Genomic DNA, 20,188 nt, shown 5'->3' with positions numbered 1-20,188 from the left:
AGTTTGAGTGAACTCCGGGAGTTGGTGATGGACAGGGAGGCCTGGCGTGCAGCAATTCATGGGGTCGCAAAGAGTCGGACACGACTGAGCGACTGAACTGAACTGAAAAAAGGTATTGGGCTTGTCATGCTTGTTCCATATGTCCTATATTCCCAGAGGCATAGGGAGAAAAGGTAGACCAGTGGTATTCAATCCTGGCTGCATGTTGAAATGACCAGGGGAGCTTCAAACATCCCTGGTGCCTGGGTCTCGTGCCTACAGGTGATAATTAAATGGTCCAGAGATGGGGGAGTTTGTGGGCAGGACATCACAATCGTTTAAAGCCTCCCGGGTATTTCCAATTTGCAGCTAAGGCTGAGGACCACTGGGGCCCACCAAGCTAACTACTTGGGGAAACCCATGGAAGTGAATGTTCTGCTGCACTTCTGAAGGTTATATATAGAATAAGAGAAAAGTACTTTATCAGCCAAAATTCCCACTGCTTCGATGTAAAGAAAACCCTCCTCAGGATATTAAGACTTTCTGATTTATCATAAATGACCTGAATGACTGGTATGGCTTTTTATATAAGTAGAATTTGCATTGCTAGCAAGATTTCCCACTTTTTCTCCAAATAATTTGGCCTCATCAGTCATAGGTGGAGGAATGCCGGAATAGTTACCTTCTTGCAACTAAAAGTGTAGTCCCTAGACCAGCAGTATCAGCATCACCTGGGAGCTTGTTAGAAAGAATCTCAGAACAAGCCCAGACCTACTGATTCAGAATCTGCATTTTAACAAAATCCAAGGGCTTCACAATCACTGTGGATGGTGACTACAGCCATGAAATTAAAAGATGCTTGCTCCTTGGAAGAAAAGCTATGACAAACCTACACAGCATGTTAAAAAGCAGAGACATTACTTTGCCAACAAAGGTCTGTATGGTCAAAGCTATGGTTTTTCCAGTAGTCATGTATGGATGTGAGATTGGACCATAAAGAAGGCTGAACACTGAAGAATTGATGCTTTCAAACTGTGGTGCTAGAGAAGACTCTTGAGAGTCCCATGGACAGCAAGGAGATCCAACCAGTCCATCCTAAAGGAGATCAGTTCTGAATATTCACTGGAAGGACTGATATTGAAGCTGAAACTCCAATACTTTGGCCACCAAATGTGAAGAGCTGACTCATTAGAAAAGACCCTGGGATGCTGGGAAAGATCGAGGGAAGGAGGAAAAGGGGGCAACAGAGGATGATGGTTGGATGGCATCATCGATTCAATGGACATGAGTTGAGCAACCTCTGGGAGATAGAGAAGGACAGGGAAGCCTGGTGTCCATGGGGTGGCAAAGAGTTGGACACGACTTAGCAACTGAACAACAACAAAGATTTATGGGCACAATTAAATTTGAGAGCCACTGTTTCAATGAAGTCCCCCCTATTCATAGCTTCTGTGACTGCTTGTGGGCAGAGTTCCAGTCATTACTAATGAGAAAAGAGATGTGTGTGAGAAATAGCTGTGATTATCCCTTTCAAGACCGAAGCACCTAGACACGACCCTTTATGGGCCCAGGGTTCCATGAACGTTTGATTAAATCGCACTCTACTGGCCCATATAAATAGCAAAGTTTCAAGAAAGCTTACTTACAGCCTTCCATTGTTCTACAAATTAGCCTTAAACATTTTCTCTGACTCCTATATTACACTGACAGGTTTGAGGTTTGAGCTATAAATTCCCTACATCTTAAAGTAAAAAAAACTTTGCCTTAATTTGATTCTACTGAAATATACTTCTGAATAGCACAATTCAGTGCTTATTCAATATTTTTAAAATGTATTGAAAATTTTTGTTCAGGAAGGAAGAGCCTATCAGGGTTACCCAACACCGAGTACCCTGATTATCTGTTGGAATTCAACACCTGGGAACCAGCATGGGGGTTAAGCTTTCCTGCCCAAGAACACTGCCTGGGGCTCCCTTTCATCTCATTTATTCCCACTATCCTGAGGTTATGGAAGGAAGAATATAGGAGGACAAGATCTTCAGATTCTTCGGTCAAGACCTAAATAGAATAGAAACATAAAGTTGTGAGTGTGGGGGGGTGGTGTCCCATCTCAGGGCCTTAGAAGGGTACTGAAGTAAATCCCAGTTTTGTCTCTATTTCTTTGTATGTCACTATTATTTTTAAAATTCCCTAAAACTCAGAAATAAGAAAAATAAGTGGGCAACACATTTTTTCAATGTCATATGGAACAAAGGCTATCTAAGGACTGCTTAATGGAGGTACTTAGTTTACTCACTGTTTACTATTGATTAAAACATATTAAATGTCCCAGACTTAGTGAAGTTATATGTTAACATACAGATTTTTTTTTTCCAGCAGAGATGCACAGAACTCCTATGAAACAGTTAACCCGAAAGATTAGGGTTTGCTGTCCTATAACCAGTTTTGTATCTAACCAAGCAATCTTAATTGGAAAAGACCCCAATGCTGGGAGAGATTTTGAACAGGAGGAGAAGGGGATGACAGAGGATGAGATGGTTGGATGGCATCACTGACTCAATGGACATGAGTCTGAGCAAACTCTGGGAGATGGTGAAGGACAGGGAAGCCTAGCATGCTGCAGTCCACGGGGTCACAAAGAATCGGACATGACTGAGCGACTGAACAACAACAGAGCAATCTTATCATTTATTTATGAAATTGCCTAACTAGGAATTTATGGATTTGATCTGTATCCATCCAGGGACCATATCTCACTTCTCAACTTTAATGTCTTACTGGCCCCTCCACTAATTGAGCTAAATAAAATCTTGGGCAAAAGTTTATTAAAAATTTTGTTCTATTAGATATATATATTCTTTTCAATATATGGTTGAAAGTTGAGCTCCAATGAGTAGGTTCTGTTTAATTTGTTGGAACTGAAGTGAAACAAATTAAACTTGACCTCAAATTGAAAACATTGGTTCTAATTCTTATTCTGCCACTGATTTTCTGCATGACCTTCAGGAATCACTGAGCTCTTCTGAATTTAGTGTTCTCATTTGTAAAATGGATGGTAGTTGGATTTGATCATGGCTAAGATCTCTCCTAGCTTTAAAAAGTCTACAAAATAAAGCAACCACTAACTGATGTGGGAAATGTTTGGCTTCATTTCTTAGAGAATTAAAGGTGAAAATGGATGTTTTATCAGGATTTTTTTCCTTTTTTGCTTTATGAATAAGAAGTTAATTTCTATCCTTGGTAAATCATAGGGAAAAAACTCTCCCCCCAAACAGGATCAGGAAAATAAGCCAATTATATTTCTGAAGTTGTTAGGAGGTAGGTCAGTAGAAGGCATTTCCATATGCTCATGTTCTCCAAAGTTGAAAAAGAAACCTGTTTAAACACAGAACTAAGTATTGAAAGGGCTAATGAAGGTCATTTAATCAACCAGACATCTAAGGCTCCAATCTCTCTAATGTCTCAGCCAACTCTGCTCAGACAGTTCTAGCAAAAGGAAACAGTGGTTTTGAGTCCATTCTGTTCCATCTTAGACAGGTTTGATCATTAGGAAGCAATGTATCCCTTAAAGTCTTTCTTCTGATGATTTCCTTCAATTTGTCCTAAAGCTACTTCTTAAAGCCATTTACTGTTAACTTTACACCCTTTTCCCACAATAGTACTGTGGCTATTTTTAATACAACTAGTGCTCCCTCACTCTTCCCTGAGTCTCCCCCTTTCCAGCAAATATACATAGTGTTTTCATCTATTTCTTCATAACTAGGCCCTGAGGCCCCTCACCATGCTATAGGCACTTCTCAACAAGTTCTGCTTTGTCCATTGTAAACTGTGGTGCCCAGAAATAAATCCAGTTCTCTAGAGAGGCCTGATTAGCATAGGAGAGAATGTAGATATTTATTTGCCTTACTAGAAATTGCTGCTAAGTCACTTCAGTCATGTCTGACTCTGTGCGACCCCACAGACGGCAGCCCACCAGGCTCCCCCATCCCTGGGATTCTCCAGGCAAGAACACTGGAGTGGGTTGCCATTTCCTTCTCCAATGCATGAAAGTGAAAAGTGAAAGTGAAGTCGCTCAGTTGTGTCCGACCCTCAGTGACCCCGTGGACTGCAGCCTTCCAGGCTCCTCCATCCATGAGATTTCCAAGCAGGAGTACTGGAGTGGGGTGCCATTGCCTTCTCTGAAAGTGAAAGTCACTCAGTTGTGTCCGACTCTTTGCGACCACATGGACTATACAGTACATGGAATTCTCTAGGCCAGAATACTGAAGTGGGTAGCCTTTCCCTTCTCCAGGGGATCTTCCCAACCCAGGGATGGATCGAACCCAGGTCTCCTCCATTGTAGGCAGATTCTTTACCAGCTGAGCCACAAGGGAAGCCCTGATTCTATTAATACATCCTGTGATCACAGCTGGGCTTCTCCAGAGGGTCAGTGGTAAAGAATCTACTTGCCAAGGCAGGAGATGCAGGAGACGTAGGTTCAATCCCTAGGTCAGGAAGATCCCCTGGAGTAGGAAATGGCAACTCACTTCAGCATTCTTGTCTGGAGAATCCCATGGACAGTGGAGCTTCATGAGCTACAGTCCATGGGGTTGTAAAGGGTCAGACATGACTGAAGTGATTGAGCACACAGGCAAGATCACAACCAGTAACTTGGTTAAATAAAATAATGTATATGCACTCAAAAGAAATCTCTATAACCACTAAAAACCATGCTCCTGGAAAGTACTGGGTGATTCAGACATGCATCCTGCCATGCTGTGCACTAGGCAGTGTCCAGAGATGGCTCTGTCAGTTCTCCTCCCCACTACGTGAGCCACATCTCCATGAGATGTGGAGTCCATTCCTCCACCCCATCAAGTCTGGCCCAGGTCTGTGACTGCTTTGACCAGTGGAATGTGGAGAGAGTTATGGTCTAGCACTCAACCCAGGTATTGAAAAGGTCTGCTGCTGTTTTTATATCTTGGAGCTCTGAGCCACATGTACAAAGTCCAAGCTACCCTGCTGGCAAGAGATGCCACATGGAGAGGCCCTGAAAAAAGTTGAAGTATTAGTTGCTCAGTCATGTCCAACTCTTTGTGACCTGGACTGTAGCCTGTCAAGCCCTTCAGTCCATAGAAATCTCCAGGCAAGAATACTAGAGTGGGTTGCCATTTCCTTCTCCAGTGGATCTTCTCTACCCAGGGACTGAACCTGGGTCTCCCACACAGCAGGCAGATTCTTTACCTTCTGAGCCACCAGGGAAGATTAGAAAGTGCTTGGAGGAACAGGCCCCATGGAGGAGCACTGAGGTACTGGCAAGTGAGTGAATAGGCCATACAGGGCCACATGAGGCATCCCAGCTGCAACCCCAAACACTGTGGAGCATGAACAAGTCTTGCTGGGCCCTGGCCAGGTGCCCAAGCCACAGGATCATGGGAACAAAACCCAAATGGGTGTTTCGACCTATCAAATTTTGAGCCTGTTTTGACTCAGCAATGGATAACTGAAACATATTGTTAGAGTGAAGAAAACAGCATGCAAAATAGTCTAGATGTTTGTTTTTTAAATATATATGTATATGTGTGTAATATGTATTTTAATATTTATATTTATACATAAACATACGAGTTGTGGTTATCACTGAAAGAGAGGATCGTGTGTGCGTGCCCGCACGCACATGCTCGGTCGTGTTCAACTCTTTGCGAGCCCATGGACTGTAGCCCACCAAGCTCCTCTGTCCATGGAATTCTCCAGGCCAAGAATACTGGAGTGGGTTGTCATTTCCTCCTCCAGGGGATCTTCCAACCCAGGGATCAAACTAGCGCCACCTGCATTGCAGGAGGAATTTTTTACCCCGTGAGTCATCAGAGAAGTGTGATAGGATCATGAGTAGCTTTAAATTTTGTCTTTTCACTTTCAAAATTTTTACATTTGTTTTTATTTGGTAACAAAAAAGCTTCTTAAACTGTCATGTTACTCTTTTGACAAGCACTCTTAATTCACATTGCACAGTGGGAAAGAATACACCTGCTGATGTAGGAGATGCTGGAGACCTGGGTTCTATTCCATCCCTGGGTCAGGAAGATTCCCTGGAGTAGGAAATAGAAACCCACTCCAGTATTCTTGCCTGGGGAATTCCATGGACAGAGGAGCCTGGTGGGCTACAGTCCATGGGGTCACAAAGAACTGGACATGACTAAGCACACGTGCTCGCCATGCCACTGTCAATTATATAATATATAAAATATCCAAGGGTAGTTTAACACAGCTTCTCCCCTGACTGAAGCACACCAGAGAAGGTGCAGGGTTTATGCTCTTGAAACAATATATCGAAAACCTCTTGTCCTGAAATTCTTGGCCTCTCCTACCTAGAACTCCACTGGAGAAAGTTCTTAATTTTCAGCCTGTACACTTCAGCTATTCTGCTGTTGTAAAGCTCCTGTTTTTATGGTTATGGAAGAGCAGTTGCTATGGAAATGCAATATGACTAAATGCCAGAATGTGTCTAAAATTGGTAGAAGTGCCTTGTTCAGGGTTTCCTTTGAGGATTAATCATTTTCTAAGAATTGTATCTTTTCTTCTTTTCTGTTAGAACAGTGGTGCTAGAGCCCCTTGTCCTGTCCTGGGACACAGACAAAATGAGGATGGATCCAAGAAGGATAAAGCTGATGGTTGAAAAAAAGACCACAGAGCAGCCACTTCCTACCAAATACCAGAGTTTCTTTTCAGGCCCTGCCTCCACAATGGCTTTGCCACATCTGGATCCCTCTGTCCCTTACTGTGCACAGATTCACAGGCTTTGAGGTGTCTCTGCTGACTTCCTTTTGTTCCACAAGTTTTGAGGATACTTCCTCAGTAATTTCTCACAAATTAGCATCTGTTCATTGCCACATTCCCCATTTCAGCTCTGTGCCTCAGCTCAGATGAGAGATTTCATCCTTCATCCAAAGGACTTGTCCGCCCTCCCTGACCTGGCAACTTTCTCATCCAGATCACCCTGCACTCAGGCATCAGATCTATGGCTCCACATTTTGCCACTCAGTCCAAAGGCCACACCTTGATAGGCAGGGCCCCAGGCCTCCTTCTACCCCCTCCTGCCCCTGTCTGCTTCCCCATCCTCCTGCTCCTTCTCCTTACCTGGCCCAGAAGCTCTTCTTACCTCCGCACAGACAACCTCCCCCTTTGCTCCCCTTCTCCTTTGCTCCCCCTGTTTCAACTCCTCCCCCCACCATCTATTATTCATATCTTAAACTCTTTTCTACACAGACTTCACCCAAATGAATCCTCTGTTACAAGTTGTCTCCCCTGAAAATTGATATGTTGAAGTCCTAATTCCTCAGTACCTCAGAATGTGACCTTATTTGGAAACAGGGTCATGGCAGAGGTAAGTAGTTAAGATGAGGTCTTACTAGAGTAGGGTGGGTTCAATCCAAAACGACTCTATCCAGACACAGAGAACAGACTTGTGGTGTCAAGGTGAGGTGCGGGAGGGATAGACTGGGAATTTAGGATTAGCAGATGCAAGCTATTACATACAGGATGATAAACAACAGAATCCTATTGTATAGCATGGGGAACTCTATTCAATACCCTTTGATAAATCATTATGGAAAAGAAAATAAAAAATGAATGTGTATATATGTATAACTGAGTCACTTTGCTGTACAGCAGAAATTAACACAACATTGTAAATCAACTATATACTTCAATAAAAAACAAATTTGGAAAGTAAGGATTAAAAAAAAAGGCTTTCCACATAAAGAGGGAAATTTGGACACTGAGACATGTGTATAGTGAGAGTACCATGTGAAAACTAAAGGGAGAAGACAGTCATCCATAAGCTAAGGAAACAGATCTTTCCCTCACAGCCCTCAGGAGGAGCCTGGATTTTGGACTTCTGGCCCTAAGAACTGTGAGAGACTTTCTTTCATCCTGTGTGTGCTGCACTTAGTCACTCAGTTGTGTCCAACTTTTTGCAATCCTGTGGACTGTAGTCCACCAGGATCCTCTGTCCATGGGGATTCTCCAGGCAAGAATACTGGAGTGGGTTGCCATGCCCTTCTCCAGGAGATCTTCCTGACCAAGGGATGGAACCCAGGTCTCCCACATAGCAGGTGGATTCTTTACCGACTGAGCCACATTCTAATCCACTCCCTTCAGTCTCCTCCAGCCCTAAATTCCCTTCTCCTTTGTGCGTGGTTTCCCTGCTGCCTTGAGTCTATTCTCTGCTTGTGTCAAAGTACATTTCTGACGTCCTAACAAGATTCCTATTCCTCAGGCAAAGCCTTATCTCTCTGCTGCTTCTTCCTCCCTGACAAGGCCTGATACTTTGTTGACCCACAGAGTGGGCAGAATTAGATGAGTTTACCCTGGAGGGTGATTCCTTACTCCTTATCAATTCATTTCAGAGGCCTCTAAATCTACTGTGGTCATACAAGAGGACACAGGCTCCAGAGTACCAGGGAGAGACAGACTTTGCGACCCATAAACTATGCAACCCCATGAACTTTAGCAACCCCGTGAAACCCTGCCAGTCTCCACTGTCCATGGGATTCTCAAGGCAACAACACTGGAGTAGGTAGCCATTCCCTTCTCCAGGGGATCTTCCCGAACCAGAGGAACCCTGGTCCTCCTGCATTGTGGGCAGATTCTTTACCATCTGAGCCATCAAGGAAGCCCATGACTAACACTTACCCTGGAGGGTGATGCCTTGCTCCTTGCCAATACATTTCAGATTTCTCTAAATCTACTGTGGTCATACAAGAGGCCATGGGCTCCAGAGTACCAGGGATAGACAGACCAGTAGTCCTACAGGTGGATCACATGGAATCATGGGGTGTTAGGCCTGGAGGGACCACAGGGAAAGATCATCTAGTCCAACCCTCTCATTTTGCATAAGAGGACACTAAGGCTGGGGGTGTAGGCGAGGGGATCTAAAGGGTGGGCGGGTGTTAAGGGCTGTCACATCACAGAGACAACGCCAGAGCTGGCACTGAGCCTGGCTCTCTGACTCCCAGACCAGTGCCCTGTGGAAGTGGGGCAGGCTGCCCTACTTCAGAGGATGATCTGCCTGGGCAAGCGCTGTAGGGCAGGTCAAGGAGCGACAGATTGAATGACCTACAAAAACACCAGCACAGTTAATACGAAGGGAAAGGAGTTAGAAAAATGGGGTGGAGTTAGGAGTGCTGCTGAGGGCTCTGAAAGACAAAGGGCTCTGTAAAAATCAGTGCTGTTGCACAATCATGACGGGCACTGTGTGTGTGCAGAGTGAAGCGGTCAGCCAGGACCAAGTCCTGTTAACAGTCAGGACTAGGAGTGGCCGGTGGGGGGCACAACTGTGGGGCCGTGTGTGTATGTGGGCCTTGCCGCCACTGTTGATGCACTGACATTGTTCCTGGGTGCAGCTAGTGAAACCGAGAGCCCCATCTAAAAGCCCAGGCTTTTCAATACAAAGTGAAGGACGTGACATGCATCAGAATCCTGTATCTTACTGAAAGAAGGCCTTGGGTCCAACATAGGAGTATATTAAAGCAAATGACTGAGTAACATTGTAACCAAGCAGCCTGCAGCCTTTCAAAAGGTAGGCTAGAAAGAGGTTTTGACAAGCTGAGAAAACACAATCTTACATTATTTAAAAAAATGAAGACCGAAAAGGAAAAAGGTATATTCAGGAATTCGACCAAGTAGAGCAATATACACAAGACGGGAATGTGACAAAATGCTCATAGTGTTTAGCTATGATTTTTTAACCTACTTTTTATTTTTCTTCCCTGGATATTCCAGATTTCTCTGGTGAGAATGTATCATTTATAGAGTATAAAGATAATTGCATTTTTATGTTTAAAGACACAAATTCTATTTTTATAAGGAGATAATAAGTTGATCTCATTCTCTTTGCTTTGCTACTCTGCTCTCCAAAAATGCTCTCCCCAACCAAGAGGAAATCCCACCCGAGATGGGTCCATCCGTTTACTCACATTCTGCATATTTCTGGAGTTGGCCAAATTCTTCTGGAGTGAGGGACACCCACCGATCTTCACTCATCTTCCCTGGGTGTGAGGGCTTGAGGCTTGGGAGAGAGTTTTGTTCACCAGGCTGTAGCCGTGGCCCAGCTTAGGGCCTGGCTCATTGCAGGTACGCAACAGACAAGCCCTTCAGGAAATTTCTCGAGGACCCAGGCGTCTATGGCAGCAGCAGGTTATCGTTGAGCAGATGAGAGAAGACCTCTGCTATTCCTCAGGCAACAATATCCTTCTATCTGTAGTCAAGGTATATTCAGAAATCCTTGCTCTTCCTGGGGCAAGTAGAAAAGATATTGTGAATGAGAATGTTAGAACACATGTCATCTTTTCTTATTAAAAAAAAAGATCCCCAAATGTTTTTTGCTGAAAGCTCTGTTGGAGACAGTGGTTTTCAAGCATGGGGGAATGCCACCCCAGGGGAGTCAGAAGAGGACAGACAGACAGACAGACAAGTCCAGACAGCTGGATGGCCGGGGTGGGGGTTGGGTAGCCCGTATACAGAGGCAGCCATACTCCTAAACTCTGGGAAATTTTAAACGTCCCTCGTCAGAGGTGGTAGTAAGGCCACCTAAGAGCATCCTCCAGGCAAGAAAATACTCCAGGCTGTCGGGTGTCTCATGAGAAAGTACAGGGACAGTAGCCCATGAGCCAATCTCTTCTCCACTGATTTCTAAATTCCACCATTAGAGCTGCTTACCTTCCTCTGATGAGTCACTAAGCCACTCTGAATATTCAAATACCAACCCTCCCCCTCAAGGCTGGCTGGCATCTTAGAGACTCTTTCCTCTTAGAACCATAAAAAATATAATTAGAGGGAAGGCCTGCCTTCCTGGTGCAGATGAGCCTAAGAGAGGAGGGAGTAGATTCAGACAAATACTTAATATCTTTTCCTTTGAGCCCCTCCTGGCTCCATCAGTTCTAAATCAGTTTAATGGGTTGTGAAATTGATGTGGCAGGCTAAGACCAGCATCTAAAAACATGATGTAGAATAGCACAGAATGGAATGGAATGATGGAATTGAAAATAAGAGTGTATCTCCTTTCAGTTATACATACATGTATACACCTATCACAATGCAAAATGTATCTCTTATTCTGAGTTGAGGTTTAAAAATGTTGAAAAGTCACTAGCCTAATAGGACAAGAAATAAAGACTGATGTTACTGAAAATCAAGCCCAGTTTTAATAAAAGAGAATCCACTGTAGAGAGTCAGGGTTGAAGGCAAGTCTGCGAGTCTGGGGATCTGAGGAATGGTGAAGGGGCTGGAAGAGATGATGGAGTGAGGAGGCAGACTGGACAGTTCTCTGGGGTGGCACGTAGACTTAGCTGGTACGGACCTGGAGGACTGAGCTAGAACCGAGGGAAAGTGAGGCAGAAGACAGATGTTCTGTAAGGAGAGCCTCTGTGAGACCTTCCATTAGTTGGAGCTCGCCAACAGTAGGAAGAAATACATGGCAAGGGAGTGAGATGCTTGTATATCAGGGAGCATCCAAACTTTAGTTTCTCTCCTTAAAAAGTTTAAATTTCTTCTTAATCCACTGGCCAACTGAATTCTGTTTCTGGGCACCTGGTCTTGCCTAGTTTCCAGTCGTGAAACTTAATAAAGGGACCCCTCACTAAAATGGAGCGGGGAGGCCAGAAGGGGGAGCTCTCATGCAATTATCACAGAGGTCAATTACAGGAGTAATTGTCAATCATAGACCCCAGCAGTTCAGTTCGGTCGCTCAGTCATGTCCAACTCTTTGCGACCCCATGGACTGCAGCACGCCAGGCTTCCCTGTCCATCACCAACTCCCCAAGCCTACTCAAACTGATGTCCATTGAATCAGTGATGCCATCCAACCATCTCATCCTCTGTCATCCCCTTCTCCTCCTGCCTTCAATCTTTCCCAGCATCAGGGTCTTTTCAAATAAGTCAGTTCTTAGAATCAGGTGGCCAAAGTATTGGAGTTTCAGTTTCAGCATCAGTCCTTCCAATGAATATTCAGGACTGATTTCCTGTAGGATGGACTGGTTGGATCTCCTTGCAGTCCAAGGGACTCTCAAGAGTCTTCTCTAACACCACAGTTTAAAAGCATCAATTCTTTGGCCCTCAGCTTTCTTTATAGTCCAACTCTCACATCCATACATGACTACTGGAAAAACCATAGCTTTGACTAGACAGACCTTTGTTGGCAATGTAATGTGTCTGCTTTTTAATATGCTGTCTAGGTTGGTCATAACTTTTCTTCCATGGAGCAAACGTCTTTTAATTTCATGGCTGCAGTCACTATCTGCAATGATTTTGGACCCCAACAGAAGTATTAATGGGAAAGAACCATCAAGCACAGGCCCAACAGGAAAAGATATACATTGCATTTCCTACAAAAACTTGACTACCCCAGGGACTTCCCTGGTGGTCCAGTAGCTAAGACTCTGTGCTCCGAATGCAGGGGGCCTGGGTTCAATCCTTAGTCAGGGAACTAGATCCTACATGCAGTAACTAAGACACAGAGAAGCAAAATAAATAAATAAATAAATAAATGAAAAATAAGTAGTTTCTTTGGAAAAAAAAGGAAATTGACTACCTCAGCAATTCAACAACCAATGAGTAATGGTCATCACCATGAACTCTCACTTTTCTCCCACAGACTTCTGTTCAAAACACCCCCTTCTCAACTTCCTCCTTTTTCTTGATAAAATAACATTCCTCTCTTTTATATGTTGGACTTGCCTGTGGCTTTTGCCACAGCTCACTTGTTCCAAAGTGCAATTCCTCTGCTATGCCTGAATAAATCCATTTGCTGTTAAAATAACTGGCTGTTTTATTTTTAAGGTCAAAACCACTGACCCAATTGCCAAATCCAACAGGCACGTTCAAGCCTTCCTTGCATTCTTTGTACTCTCTGCGGCCTTATCCTCAGCAGAAAACAACCCCCTGGAAACTCTTTCATCTTTCTACGTGTTCCTCCTCAGTCTTCTTCCACTTCTTTTGCCACTGTTAAATACTGTGTGTTGAATACTGCCCCATCCTCACCCTACATCCCTTCCCTGGGGGACTTCATCCACCTCCATGACTTCAATAACTCCCAGGCACGCTGCTCATTGCCTCAGTCATGTCCAACTCTTTGTGACCCCATGGACCATAGCCCATCAGGCTCGTCTGTCCATGGGATTCTCCAGGCAAGAACACTGGAGTGGGTTGCCATGCCCTCCTCCAGGGGATCTTCCTGACCCAAGGATCAAACCCGGGTCTTCTTCACTGCAGGTGGATTCTTTACCACTAGCGCCACCTCCAGGCCTGCACACTCCCTTCACCCCAAATCTGCATATTCAACTATCTACTGTGACTTCCTTGTTTGACCCAAACCACCCTGAATGAGCACCTTTCCATGCCTCCAACCTGCCCCTCTTCTGCATTCTGATCATGCCCAAGAAGAACCAATACAATACCCAGGCCAGAAGTCTGAGGCTGAGCTCCTCGTTCTTTTTTTCCTACAAACCCAGGCACCAGTCTGAGAGTGTGACTGTCCACTGCGTGTTCCACATCAGCACCACCCCCACCCCCCATCATGCCAGCTGGTCTGTTAACTCAGACCCTCATCTGCCTGGTCTCTGACTATAGCCTCCTGCCAGTCTGCCTGCCTTGGTTTCTGCTTTCTTCCCCTTGTTCAGCTCTAAATTGCCAACCAAATCACATCTTCCCAAGTCATAAAATTCTTCAGTGGTTTCTATTGCCTGTAGAATAAAATGTAGTCTTCTTTTCATGATACATAAAGCTCTTTACGATCTGGCCTCTGATTATCAACTCAGTCCAAAAGTGAGGCCTTTAGAAAAATTTTCCATCATACAAGGGAATTCAGCATTGCAACTGCTATAAACACTGATGCTGGACGCTTACTTTACATTGTGCTCTTTGCTTAATATATGTCATCTAATTTCATCCTCATAACAACCATGGAAATTAAGCTTTCCCTATTTTTAGATAAGGAAAATGAGGCAAGACGTTTAGTAAATATGGTGAGAAGAAAGAAGGAATCCCCCGATGCTTTTGTTTAACAATGCCTCTCTGATCTTGCCATTCTGCATACTTTCAGAAACGCAGAGCTCTAAGAGGACCCAGAGACACACTGCATGATAGAACACCAAGGAACCTGAACTCAAAAGGCAGGGGATTTCAGTCCTGTTTCTGCCTCTTATCAACTATTGGACTTTAGACAAATTTTCCATTTCCTGGACCTTGGGCTCCGTATCTTAAAAATGAGAATAACTAATAAAAAAATCTAACTGAATTAGTATTAGGATTGAGTTAATATATGCAAGGAACAAACATAACATGCCCCCCAAACTGCACCTGGTATAATGCCTATCACATACTGGAGCCTAAATAAATCATTATTGTTACCATCCTATTGCAAATACAACACTGAGCAATATAAAGCACCATCAGCTGCCAGCAGCTGGGTGCTTTGTGTTGCACTGTGATTTCTGAACTTGATATCCTGCTCCAGGTTGTAGTAATTTTGTAACTGCTCATCAAACTTTTATCCACTGATGGTTTTAGCACCCACCGATGGTTCTTTCCTGGATTAATTATTACCATGATAGTGAATTTCTAATTCCACCCTCACTTCTATATTTATTAGCTGATTATACTGTAAAAGAGAGCTTTCTCTTCCTTATTTTTTATACTAGACTATACTTTCTTTATACTATAAATACAACACATACCATAGGTATATAAAATGTTTATGTAAATATACATGATAAATATATAAGTATAATATGCTTATTACATTTCCACATAATGTATATTTACTTATATTCATGGATTCTTACTCTATTCAATGGGTTATGATCTGTTACCAGCATTATTTGTTTTGATTCCAAATTGTCCCAGACCTGGCCAGAGCAAGCTCATTCAAAGTAATTCCTTATTCTTCACACATATTCCTATCATTCTTTGATCACATCTTTATTTTCTGGTATTACAAAATATTTCAGGCTCATCTTGTACTTCCTCAGTACTGGTCCTAAAATCAGTCATTTTTCTAGAGAGCCCTGATTCCTTTTAGTGGAGAATGGTTTTTGAAACCAAGGTTTGGGTACTAGGTATGCTCTTTGCTACTAAGGTGTCACTGCTTCTAGGCTCTATCGGTTACAGAGCTAGGAAATGGATGCATGTATACACACATAGCTCATCTCTGGCTATTTATCTTTCCAACCATCCTTCCATCCATCTATCCATGTTAGAAACCCCAAATGCATGCTCATACACTACACAAAGTCAATTGTAGCCTCCTCTCATTCCATACTATTAAACTCTTTTCTCCAACAAACTGTTTCCATTATCTACAATGTACTTTTCTCAATTCTAAAATATACAGAAAGTAATTTCAGAAGTGCTAGCCACATCTCTGTGAAAAACAGAGTTCAAATTTATTTACAGCTCCGTTGTCTTTAGCCAACAGCATACCCTCAAAGTACTATTTTCAAAAGTTACTTAGGTAGTTCTTTCCCACTCCCATTCATTCTTGTTTGTATTTCACTGTAGAGATTTTTCTCCATTGCCACAGATTCTTTTTTAGTATGGTTTCAGAAGTCAGAACTATATATAAAAAAGTGTCTTGCATTCCCGTTTCCTTTACTCTGTTCCCACCCGCCTCCTTTCCATCTTTTCTCCCACCTAATCCTTATGTTTTCTAGTTTATTCTTCCTGTTTATTTTCACATCAGTGAGCAGATATATGGATATTTTCTTATTTCCCCTTCTCTTTCACATAAAAGGTAGCACACTGTGGACTGTTTTTTGTACACTGTTGGTTTTACTTAATGATATATCCTGTGAATCACTTCATATCTGTGTGTAGATAACCCCTGCATTTAAAACCAAATTTGACTCTAGCATTTACCTGCTTAAACCCTTTAGAGGCCTCCTTTGGCTTCCAGGATTAAAGGCAGGTTCTTCAGCCAGTTTCAGAAGATCCTTTATCTGTGGTGCAGCTCATCTCCCCATCCTTACTCCAATGGTCTCCTGCTCCACATACTCCTTGTTGCAGCCAAATCAACTATGTACCCCTAGCGCCTGGCAAAGTGCCTAACACATGGCAGGACCTCATGAACATTAGTCAATGGACCGACAAGCACCCCATGCCTTTAATCTACCTGGAGTTCCTTTCACTCCTTCCTCCTCATAACAAACCAGTACTCATATATCTGGTTCTAGATACAACGGTCATTTCTTTTTATAGCTTTTCAAAAACTTTTTGAGCAAATCAAGCTATTCGCCTAGCTGTATTCCTACAGAACACACAAATCATCTATATTTTCCTATTGTAGTAGTTGATGGTCCCAGGTGGGAGACAGATATCTGAACAGATAATGAACACACAGGCTGGTAAGAGGAGTGATACAGATATGGACAGGGAACTATGAGGCCAGCAAATGTGTCTGTAGCAGGCACAGGGCAGATGGAAAGATTTCTGAGGAAGTTGAGAAGGAGTAACAAGGTAAAGAGGTACATGTTGCAGTAACTCAACAAATACTTCTGTTATTATAACTGCTGTTCCACTGCGGCTCAGTGCTTGGCTTCATAGTGGAAGACACTGGAACATTTAAAAAAAGTGTTATTTTATATTAGAGTTGATTTACAATGTTGTGTTAGTTTCAGGCGTACAGCAAAGTGATTTATTTATACATATACACATATCCATTCTTTTTCAGATTCTTTTCTCATATAGGTTATTACATAATATTGAGTAGAGTTCTCTGTGCTATACATTAGGTCCTTGTTGATTATTTATTTTATATATAGCAGTATATATTTGTTAATCCCAAACTCCTAATTTATCCCTCCCCCTCCACATCTCCCCCTTTGGTAACTATAAGTTTGTTTTTGAAGTCTGAGTCTGTTTCTATTTTGTAAATAAATTCGTTTGTACCATTTTTCTAGATTCAACATATAAGTGATATCACATGGTATTTGTCTTTGTCTGACTTATTTCACTTAGAATGATAATCTCTAGGTCCATCCATGTTGCTACTAATGGCATTATTTCATCCTTTTTTATTGCTGAGTAATATTCCATTGTATATATATCACACATTTATCCATTCATTAGCTGATGGACATCTAGGTTGCTTCCATGTCTTGGCTACTGTAAACAGGGCTGCAATGAACATTGGGGCGCATGTATCTTTTTGAATTATGGTTTTCTCCATATATAAGCCCAGGACTGGGATTGCTGAATTATGTGGTAGCTCCATTTTTAGTAAAGCTGCACCATTCTTTATTTCCATCAGCAAACACTGCCTGACTCTCCAGATAGTCACTGCTGACCATGCTCCCATATGACAGTCCCCTCTGGTTGTCTGCCTTTTGCCAGAGATGACGGCTACCACACAAGAGGGCTTGCTCCAGCTGACGTCTCTCAGCATTTCCCTGCCGGCAGCTTGCCCTATCACTCCCCTCTTGGGGGCTCTTTACGGTGTGAACAATCTTCTTATTACCACCCTCAACATCTTTGCTGACAGAAAAAAAAAAAAACTGTAATAGGATCTTCTAAATAGCACTCAGATTGGATATTGTCAGGCTTGGGTGGAAGAAGAGTGTTTTATGTTCCTACAACTAAGCCACTCTGAGCACTTGCTTGAGCTCCCCTGGTCTCAGTTGCTTGTCTAAAAATGAGGGGGTGGGAATAATGGTTTCAAACACATTTTCTAGCTCTGCAATTTCACACAGTGGATCAAAGCCTATTTGTTCTGTACAGATGTCAGCATGGAAATCACAAGTCAGAAGGAAGACGGCAAATTCAATGGGTACTGAATTGCACCCCAGGTCTCTCTATTCATTCGAATGAATCAGCCACAGACAATTATCCAGAAACAAACACCTCTTCATCTCCTCTTTGCTCTCATAATAACATTAATTCATGCATACAGCATCAGATTGGGGGAGCTTATTTATATGTGTCTGATGACTTATAACAAACTGTAATGAGTATATTTTTTAAAGGGAAGACTCACTAAAGACTAGTGATTTTTTTGAAAGATATGAACCCCTCTCTTTTCCCAGAAGGGTTCATATCTTTCCAAAAAATCACTAGTCAGATCTTGATAACTGTACCATCTCTGGGCTTTTGCTCTTGCTGATCCTTCTTCAACTTTGCAACTCCTACACAGCCTTTGGAATTCAGTTCAAGTATCACCTTCTCTAAGAAGCTCCCCTTAATTGCTCACACTGGGCTGGACATATCTGCTGTCCAATAACTCCTTGAGCTTTTCCACTGTGGCATTCACCACTCTGCAGTGTCTTTACCTACTCTTCCCTGCAAGACTCCGGGCCCCTCCAGGGTTGAAACAGTGCCTTGCCCACTGTATACCTCTAGTTATTAGAAGATTCCTAAGGGTTCATTTCTTGACCACTAGAAAAGTGGTTTTCAACTTTTTTTTTTTTAATGTTTTCAGTTATTCTTTTTTTTTTTTTAACTTTACATAATTGTATTAGTTTTTTTTTGACTGAGACCATTTGCCTGGAGCAATCAAGTGTTCTGTGACAACCTAGAGGGGCAGCAGGGGATGGGAGGTGGAAGGGAGGTTCACGAGGGAGGAGACATATGTATACCTATGGCTGATTCATGTTGATGTATGGCAGAGACCAACACAATATTGTAAAGCAATTATCCTCCAATTAAAAATAAATAAATTAAAAAGAACTACATGCTAACCAAGAACTGGAGAGGAATGAAAGATACTAGTTGATGTAAAACTGGTAATATTAGTTCTGAGTCACTTATAATTAAAAAAAAACATGAATCAGTGTATATATTTTAATATTAAAATAATGACTCATATAAAAAGACCCTGATGCTGGGAAAGATTGAAGGCAAAAGGAGAAGGAGGCAGGGGAGGATGAGATGGTTAGATAGCATCACCAACTCAATGGATATGAAACTGAGCCAACTCCAGGAGATAGTGGAGGACAGAGGAGCCTGGCAGTCTACCACCCACAGAGCTATATGACTTAGTGACTGAACAACCACAACAAATTACCCATAAAATTATGACTATAATCTATAAACTTACAGTAGTCACCTTAATATGCTTAAAATATAGGATGTCAGGGGTTATTTAACTTGCTTGAATTCATCAGTGTCACCTGTGTCACAGTCTATTCCACTGATGGTTCACACCTCCTGAGATTCATGCTCTTTTTATTCTCTACCCCTTGAATCTGGGCTGCACCTGTGACTTGCTTTAACGTGCAGTAGAAGTGATGTTGTGCCAGTGTTAGGCCTAAGCTTCAAGGCCTGGCAGCTTCCACTTCTGTGTTCTTGGAAGCACTGAGTTGCCATGTCAGGAGTTGAGCCATCTTACTGGAGAGATCACAGAGAAACCATGTGGACAGAGGGAGGAGAACCCAGAAACCCAGCTGATGATGACAAGTGAAACCCCCCTGGTAAGATCCCAGTCAAACCATCCAGTCACTGTGCAGTCACGTAAGCCACCCCAGCTGCGAGGAAGCACCTAAAGCCACTTCATGTCTCACAGCGTTAGCAGACATGATGTAGAGCGGTCATGAGCTGCCCCTGCTGAGCCCTGTCTGAGTTCTTGATGCATGGACTCGTGCAGAAAAATAAAACAACAGTTGAGCCACTCCATCTTAGGGTAGTTAGTTATGCAATCATAATAATCCAAATAACTTAAAGAGGCACGTTTGGGTTTGGATTACATATGCATCTGTTTAGCAAGAGAATACCATGATTCATGCTTGAACTGAAGCCTGTTCATGTCTTAAAATCTAGTAATTGGAAAATTACAGGCCTAAAATATGTTTGATGCAAATATGTATCACTGCCTGCTATCAGGTTAACCAAATGTCCTCCACAAACTAATGTGATAATGACGAAGTTAAATGAACTACCATGTCTAATTAAAAAGCAAGAATAGTGGTAGCTGAACACCAAAACTGACTCAAAGCAAGTCTGACATTGCAATGGTAACAGCATGACTTTACTCCATGTCACAGGAATCCAACCATCTGGCTGAGTGAGGAGGCAGTCATTGCTGAGCATTTAGAGGCAGCCTGACTTCAAAGATAACTGAATTAGAGCCCCTGGGGAACTTGGTAATGATCTAATTTGAGTTCATGAATAGCAAGTATGAGTAATCCCTAATAACTCACTTAGTAAATTATCAGCATATAATTCTTACACATACACAAAAATAAAA

At 42.7% G+C, this 20,188-nt stretch overlaps 1 protein-coding gene across 1 annotated transcript in view; it reads right to left on the bottom strand.

The window, feature by feature from the left end:
• The window catches only part of DGKG (diacylglycerol kinase gamma), a 223,186-nt gene that overhangs the window by 164,722 nt on the left and 38,276 nt on the right, over window positions 1-20,188 (bottom strand). Inside the window, exon 2 of the mRNA XM_055568807.1 lies at window positions 9,936-10,252. Within this exon, the coding sequence (XP_055424782.1) occupies window positions 9,936-10,002 (67 nt within the window). The 5' untranslated portion in view covers window positions 10,003-10,252. The remainder of the gene's footprint in view (window positions 1-9,935; window positions 10,253-20,188) is intronic.

This window comes from Bubalus kerabau, chromosome 2 (genome assembly GCF_029407905.1).
Source record: "Bubalus kerabau isolate K-KA32 ecotype Philippines breed swamp buffalo chromosome 2, PCC_UOA_SB_1v2, whole genome shotgun sequence".
Classification (NCBI taxonomy): Eukaryota; Metazoa; Chordata; class Mammalia; order Artiodactyla; family Bovidae; genus Bubalus; species Bubalus kerabau.
This window is presented reverse-complemented; position numbering and strand designations above follow the sequence as displayed.